General features: G+C 37.7%; 1 protein-coding gene across 1 annotated transcript; it reads left to right on the top strand.

Annotated features, from left to right (window-relative positions):
• Window positions 1-376: 376 nt before the first annotated feature.
• Window positions 377-4,266, top strand: LOC145584927 (15.7 kDa heat shock protein, peroxisomal-like). The gene is made up of 2 exons (XM_081641713.1): window positions 377-527; window positions 3,983-4,266. The coding sequence occupies exons 1-2, from the start codon at window positions 389-391 to the stop codon at window positions 4,261-4,263; spliced, it is 420 nt and encodes a 139-aa protein (XP_081497839.1). The 5' UTR covers window positions 377-388; the 3' UTR covers window positions 4,264-4,266.
• Window positions 4,267-8,628: the final 4,362 nt, after the last annotated feature.

Below are 8,628 nucleotides of genomic sequence, written 5' to 3'. Positions count from 1 at the left end.
AGCTTAAGCTTTTTCTTCATTGATAACAATTTTCACTTCTAAATAATCCAGCATTAGTAAAACTGCTAAAACGTGCTGTAAGCTCGTAAATAATGCAAAAAGTCAAAATAGTGTGAGTGATTTAAAAGCAATGAATAATGCAAAACATGGCGAATACAAAAAAAGGTTTTCTACGGAAGAGTGTGGTAACATACGTCATTCTCTAGAAAGATTTGGAAGCAGCATACGGCCATGCAAAACCTTCTAGGCCATGGTTTATGTTACATCACCTACATAATTATATTATATTACTATATGTTTTATGTAAAATGAAAAAAAAAATCCCATATTAAAGGCAGAGTAGGATAGAGAAGTTTATACAAAAAAAATAAAATAAATAAATAAATAAATGGGAAAGGGGTTATTTGGCGAGCCATTTAGGAGCATAATATGGAGTCCTCCAATGTATCGTGAATGGTCTGCTTCCACTGCTCTTTTTGACTGGTTTGAATCTCCTAATGCTCATTTCTTCAAAATTAATGTTCCAGGTTTCATTTCTCTTTCTTTTTATTTTATTTTTGAAACTTCCTTATAATTGTTATTTTAATTTCATGTATAAATAATTAACATTGCCCTTAATTTGTTTTTGTCTTATAATCTTAAAAATATTCATCTTCCGTTTTAATTTAAATTTATACGAAGTAAGCTTTATTCCCTGTTGGTTAAATTTTACATTTAATTTTGATGAGGAAGAAATTTTCAATAGATGGTTCCTACAGGCGTCTCCTGTACGGTGCAACGCACAGTTGTTTTGTAGGAAATAATATGATATATAAAAGTAATGAACATATAGCTATAGCTATAGTGAAAAGAACTTACTATTAAAATGTAATGACAATACCTAAAGTAAAAATAACATACTATTAAAATGCAATGAACATATACCTACAGTGAAAAGAACATATTTGCACACAAAAAAATGAAAATAGCATATGTAAGGGGTGAGCAAAAAAATTGGGTACCCGGAACCGGTTTGGACTTGGCGGGTCCAGACCTGGAACTGGTCCCACCGGTTCCGGATTCGGGTCCGAAAATTAGGAACCGGTTGTAACCAGTTCCGGTTCCAATTCTTGAAAAATTGGACCTGGTACCCGGTGGGTACCCGGAACCAGTTCTTCAAGTCATCTGAAATTTTGGAATTCAGTAAACAAATGAAATATTAGGCCATTTCTGTTATTACCAGCCCACTTACTCACAACCCATTCATCTTATAAGGAATATTTATTATTAAAACCCTAAAACTACTCTTCACTGGCCACCCAAAGCACCATCTTCACAAATTTCACCAACCACTATCATCTAATAATTCATCAACCACCCTCCAAATTCTTAGATCTATATCAAATTCTTAATTTTTTTTTTTTTTTTTGACGAAAAACATATTATGAACTTGTTCTCTCTTACAAGTTCTCATTCATGGCATCTGAGGAAGTCGGCACATCAACAGCGAACACACCAATGTTAAGAGAACGAGAGAAGAGGTGATAGTTAAGGGCGGTGACCCGAAGAAGAAGCCCGATTATATATTAAATTATAATTTATATAGATTATTTGACTCATACTTATTTGGTAATGTATAATTCATGTGTTGGTTAGACTTTAGATCTAATTTGTTCATCTCAATATTCTGGAAATTTTCTATGGTTTCAAGTTTCTTTAAATTAATGGCTGGTCAACTATAACACCAGGTACCCGGTTCTGGAACCGGTACCGGTTCCGGGTCTAAAATTTTGGGACCGGGTCCTTAGTTTTTGACCGGGTACCCGGTTTTGCTCACCCCTAGTGATATGTTTATGTTCTTTGATAGTCAGTGTAATGTACTTTTATTTGCGATATAATGTTCATTGCTTATTGTGAAATGTTTATTGAATTTTGTCCATCTTCAAATTATGGTGGTTATATATTGATAATGTTTATTACATAATATTATCATGTTTTTTATTAATATTACAGATGTTTTTTAAATATGAAAAAATAGTATATAAGATTGGATGTTCATTACAAAACAAGTATATGTTCTTTACAAAATAACAGTATGTTCTTTATTACAAAATAGTTACTTGTTCTTTTTGCGTTTATTGGCTGTACCAAGCAAGATACAGCCGCCTGCACCTTAAAATTTTCAGAAACTTTCTAATTAATTAGTAGTACTTTTTATCAATTGGGTATAGTTCTTAGGAGTACTAATTAACTTTGCAAAATTGCTACTAGTACTCTAGTTTTGCAATTCATTGCAGTTGTGTTAGACACATTAAGCGTGTTTCGTGCTACTTTGAGTTGATTTGCTACAAATTTTTTCTACACCTACTAGACAGTTTTAATGTTTTATAGGTTGTTTATTGATAAACTATATTAATGTTAGCTTATGCCATTAGTTAGTTGATTGCACATGTTGGTGGAAAAATAAAACATTAAATTTTTTAGGGAAATTTTCTTTGGTGAACTCCAACTTTTTAATTTTCTAAGTGGTAAACGTTTTAAAATTTTATTATCAATGATAAACCTAAATTATTGATTATCACTAATAAGTGTGTTATTTCCTTAACTATAGTTAGTTTTTTTATTTTTTTAATTATATTAAATTTTTTTCTTTTTTTTACTACCAGCCCCTCCCCCAACCCAGCCCCCTCGCGGCGGCCGGAAACCATAGACCAGCCTATCCCTGACGGCAAGCGACCCCATTCTTCTCCCTTTCCCCATTCCAAAACCCTAACACCCAAAAATCACAAAACCACTACTCAACCTCCCTTTCACCCACCGACCCACCTTAACCTCCACCGCACTGCCAACCTGCCGCCCCACGTTTGCTGACCCACACGCTTCCCCCTCTCCCTGGCGTCGTCGTTTTCCTCTCTCCTCGAAACACCCTTACATTCCCCCACGAAACCCCTCCCCACAGCGAAAAACCCCAAATCTTTCCTCCCACCACCCCGAAACCCTAGAGGCTAAGGTTTTCGATGGTGGGAGAGGGGTTTTCGGCTGTGGGGGAGGTGGTTTTAAAGGATTTTCGAGAGGAGGGAGAGGTTTCAAGGAAGGTAGGGGGTTTTCGATTGAGCAATGTCGCCAGGAATAAAGAGGGAGGGTTGGGGTTCGCAGCATCGGTGTGGGGAGGAAGAAACCGGGGCAAGGGTAGGGGGTAAGGCGGTGGTCGGAATTAGATGGTTAGGCGGTTTTTGAGGGTCGGCTGGTGGCTGGGATTAAAGGTGGCTGGTGGTTTTTGGGGTTTGGATCGGTTTTTTTTTTTTTTTGTGTATAAATTGTTTTAGTCAATTCACTTGTGACACGTGTTAGTTAAAAAAAAACCCAAAAATATTTCTATAAAAAAAAAACAATTATGGTTAAATATTTAGTTAAAATTTATCATTAATGTTATAGTTGACTTAATACAAAAAATTTAGGTTTACCATTAATAATAAAATTTTAAAATGTTTACCACTCAAAAAAATTAAAAAGTTAGAGTTCATCAAAGAGAATTTCCCAATTTTTTATAACAATCGAGTCTATAAAGAAATTGTAAAAGATAAAGAATGAAGTATTAGAGATTTATTAGTGACATCGCTCCTACCTCAATCTTTAGTAATGAGGCTGGGCCGATACAAGATGGGAGATGGCTCAGGCCCTCAAAATAAAGGGCTCTGAAAATTGGTGTGTTAATATATGTACTTTATTTCTCTTGTAATAAAGAAAATATGAATGGATCAGTGGTTATATTGGATGACTTATAACATTATTATTATTATTATTATTATTATTATTATTATTATTATTATTTTGGACTTAATTTGGGTGATTTTTTATTTATAAAATCTACGAAAATGTCATATTATACGCATTATTTAGTTATAGAACTTCTTGTCCATATTCCATTAAAAAGCTATCAAAATACAAGTCTTATACATTGCAATATTGATGTGACTCATATGAGTAAGTCCATAATGAGCAGGATACAATAAAGATAACGTAAAATTGGAGGTAGATGAAGACAATGTTCTCCACATAAAAGGAGGAGGAAAAGAGGAGTCGCAGGGTAAAGATATCGTATGGCATGTAGCCGAAAGAGGTGGTAAGGGGAACTTCTACCGGCAAATCGAGCTGCCGGAAAATGCTAAAGTGGATCAGATTAAAGCTCGGGTGGAAAATGGTGTGTTAACTATCGTTGTTCCTAAGGATAATAATCCTAAGCCTTCTAAAGTTCGCACCATCAACATCTCTAGCAAGCTTTGAATGTTAATTGATGTAGTATATGTTTAGCTTTAGCTATAATATTAAGTATAAATTTATATATCATGTATGATGTATTGTGTTTTGAACTACTACTTCAAGACTTCAAATAATAGTTTCAATTAACTAAGGTGAAGTTGGCCCATTAGATGAAATATAACAATGTTTTCATAGACTGTTTTATATATGTGGTGGTGGGCCGGGCATGGTGGTAAGCTAAGGTATGTTGGCTTTGACATAATCATGTTATTTTCGAAAGTGGACTCAATAATGGAAAGAAAAGTTTAGCTCGTAATTAAGTGTGACTTTTCCGTCCATGATTGATGAAGGTAAGTTATAATTGGAAAACATACATAGGCGGATCTAGTGAGAAAATTGGTCGGTTCATGCTTACTCCCTACTAAACTAGTAAACTACTAGTAGTTGACACTCATGACTGATGCACTTTTAAAAAAAACGACAGATTTAGAGAATGGATGTACTTTAAAAAAATGGAGGAATTATATAAAACTCTTGTTTGCTTAGTATGTTACATTTGACTTTTGCATAATTATCACATTTTAATTTGATCATAATTGTTTCGGGTAAAAACAATGGGACCTTTGGACAGGTCCTTTCCTGTGGGCTGAATACAGATCTCAGTTCAAATCATGACTGAGCCGAGGATTTCCTGCGCAGCAAACACACGTAAACTGGCCTCGGGGGTTGTGCCGAGAAAAGCCTCTCCAATGCCAAAGTCAGTATAGTGTTTAGAGAGAGAAAACTATGCAAGAGTATTAATTGTTTGAGGCTTAATGTGAATAAATGTAGAGAGAGAATATTGAAGGCTTTTATACCTTTACTCAACTGAAGAAATAGGCCTTGGGGTCAAATGGGCTTGCCATGTTGACCGAGCCTTTGACTGACTTAGCATGGCTTGGAGAGTTGAACCTTAGCCTTGGACTTTGTAATTGAATCATTTTGTATCGGCCCAATTGGAGTGAATTGGACCCAAACAACTTGCCCCCCAGACCCGATTTGAAAGCATGACGGGTCGAGTTTTAACTTGCAAAAATGGAGGGAAGCAAAATGATTTAATTAAATTTTGAATTTGGGTAGCTATTGAGGCAATATCGTTTAATTTGAGAGTAATTAGAGAAGTTGGAAGGTTTAGTGGATAATTAATTAGGGAAGTGTTTAACGGCTGCTTTGAAGTGGAGTTAGTGGGGGTTTTAGTGGTACGGACTCCTAAATTTCCATTTTCGAAAAGTTTTTAAGCCACTCATCCCACTCTCTCTCCTCATTTCTTTGCAAACTCACTTCCGTTCTTCGCTAATCTCCACTGTTAACCCGCTTTCCATTTTTCGCTCATTCTCAGTAACTTGAACCCCGAAACTAAAATTCGTTGCTCCGAACTTGTAGATCGGCGAATTCCACTTCTAATAAAGGTAATTTTCTTTGAAATTTCTTCGATTTTCTTTGATTTTTAGAGTACCCATCTTTTTCCCAATTTTTCGAATTTTCACTGACAAAGATGGCTCGAGACCGAGGAAAGAGACCTGTGGAGGTTGATGAGGAAGAGCAAGCTCCTCAACTGGTTCCGCTGCGCAATCGTCCGCTAAAAATGATGCCCCCGCTGAGCTCCCAGAACCTTCGTCTCGGGGTCAAGACCGCTGCCCTTTCTAGCGGGTCGTGATTAGTGCGATGCCATTCTTGTCCGTGCCTCCCCGAGGTTCGGGAGAGGCAAGCACCTCTGTCCGAGGAGAATCCTCAGCTCCTAGACCCTGAGATTTACCCTCGGGAGAAGAAGAGTGGGGCGATGTGCATGAGAACTATGGGATAATGATGACCAAGCCTTATGCTTGGTGGGTGGAGAAGGACCCCATCTACCACTTCGCCGAACAAATTGAGATCTTTTACGGCGCAATGGAAGAGGATGGGTACTGGTGCTGAATGCCCACTATGGAAGATAGGATTAATCGCCCTCCTCCTGGATACGTTGGGATTTATACTCGGCAACTGCAGAACGGGCTCTGATTTCCCGTGCACTCGTTCGTGATACAAGTGTTGAATGCATACAACATCTCCCTGTGCCAGTTAACCCCTGTCAGAATTCGAAGGATCATGATATATCTCTGGGTGTGCCTTTTTAATGCCCTCACGCCGAACCTGCACTGTTTCCAAAGGTTTCACAAGCTAGTGCCGAACCTTCAATCAGACAAGGATCACGGCAGTGGTTGGTGGCGAATTGAAAGCGTGAGGGGGTATCTCATGACTTGGTCGAATGACACCTCAGATAAGGATTGAAGAGGTCAATGGGTTTGGGTTAGGGCACCTTCGGATGATGAACATTCGAACTTTTTCGGTGCCCCCTAATACTTGAGGAAGCCTGATCTTGAGATGTAGAACATTGGGCCCGATGAGATTGATGTGGCCAAGGACCCCAACCTAGTTCAGCTGTCTCTCTTCGGTAAGAAGAAAAACCCTAGTGGAATGGGCCGAATGACTCATGTGCCCTCCACTTGGCTATCGCTTTCATTATGCTTTCTAGGAGTAGGTACTCGCCGTCATCGGCCTCAGCCGCAAGTACCAAGGCGGTAAGAGGCTTCGGCTGGGGCCGAGGACTTTACATTCATAATCCTATTTTTCTTCTTTTAATGCTTGTTTTTGCTATGCTAACCATTGAGTTTCGGTGTTTCAGTGCTGCACGAGGGAAACTCCGGCATCGACTATAATTGGTTAGGAATTAATGCAGCCAGGAACGTGACGAACAACGCTTCCGAGATCACTAAGAAGGAGAACCGTCCCATGTCTTTGCACGAAAAGAAGCTCGAAATAGTCAGCGCGGTCGAGTATCTGGAGTAGAGAGTTTGGTGGAAAAAGTGTGATCCTTTCTTCCTTCTTAGCTCTGAATAGCGGATTACTGCCACAACAGCGGCTACTGCAACTGAAGTACCCAGAGCTACCGAGGCATTTGGGAGTGGAGCTAGCTCTTCTACTACTGCTGCTGATGTGAGGGCGACAAGGGTTGCTGGGCTTTCTACTTCTGCTGCTGAACCTGAAGTTGAAGAGAAGAAAGCTGAAGAAGACGACAGGGCTACTGAGGACGAGCGCCTGTTGAAAACTTCGGTGAGCTTTCCAGACTTATCCTAGTGCTCTCCCACTTCTCTCAGTTTATTGCATGTTTTTTTTAACTTAAAATTAGTGCTCATACTGCTCTTTGCCCTCTTATTTCTTCTGCTACTATAGACACCTGATTGTGTCTCCCCAAAAACCAAACCCAGTAATGAATATCTTTCACGTCATTGATTATCGAACGAGGTGAAAGTGTGAAAAGTCTTGTGATGCGGTTGTTTTATATAAAAATACTTCTTTCTGTTTTCGAAAATATACTCTATTTATGAAAATGTCCAGTAAAATTTAGTTTGGTCCATGATAAGGGTCCAATAATGGTGTGGTTGGATTGGGCTCGAAAAGAGCTTTCCAACGATATATTATAAGCCCAATTCCGTTGAATAATAAGGAAGTTATGGCCAAAATACTAAGTTGGGCCCGAAACAAGTTTTATATACAGCCCAATGATCTAGTGGAGGGCCCATTAATTATTATTTTGAAAGTCATTAGGATTGACTTTAATCTTCTAGAATAATCTAGAAGGTTCTCTTAAGTTCTAGTGGAATTAAAATTAATAATTATATTTTTAGAAAATAAAGAATTTTATTTGGAATGAAACAAGTGTTTTTAAAAGAATTAAATCTGATTTTAAAAGATAGTACGAACGTTAATTAGTCTAATTTAATTAGATTAAGGACTCTGTACGGATTTTAAAAAACACGTGAACCATCGCGAAACGACAGAATCATCGCGCCGCGCTAGACTTTATCGCGCCGCGATAGAAGTAGTTTTATTCCACATTGGATTCGGTCTTTTTCTGTTCATTTTCGGACTATTTTTTTCTTAAAAATAGGGTCGTATTTCCCCGTTTTCAATCATCAACAATCATCTTTCTCTTCTCTCTTCTCTCTCTTGAGCTAATAGCTTATTCTTTCTCCCTCTTTCTAAGCCTAGCCTTTTTACAAACACAATACTGCATTCACGAGTTATAGACACACCTAGCCAAGTTCGAAGTTGCCTTCACCCTAGATGTGAAAGGTTGATAATTTTTAAGGGTTTGGTCCCAAATCCTTATTTCAATTATTTAAATTAATTGTTTGATTTAATATTTTCCTTGAAGTTACTAACGTATGTATTGTTTTGATAGAAAGAGATACGAGGCACCAAAGTAAGTTGTTTTATTACTATATTTCTTTAGAAAGCATATTTATATTATTATAATTCCTAGTGTCATGTTAGGATGTTATTTGTTTCTTTCTAGTATCATGCTTAGGT

This window comes from Chenopodium album, chromosome 16 (assembly GCF_948465745.1).
Source record: "Chenopodium album chromosome 16, dcCheAlbu1.1, whole genome shotgun sequence".
NCBI classification, from domain to species: Eukaryota; Viridiplantae; Streptophyta; class Magnoliopsida; order Caryophyllales; family Amaranthaceae; genus Chenopodium; species Chenopodium album.
Note: the sequence above shows the minus strand (reverse complement) of the source record. Positions and strands in the feature narration are given on the sequence as shown.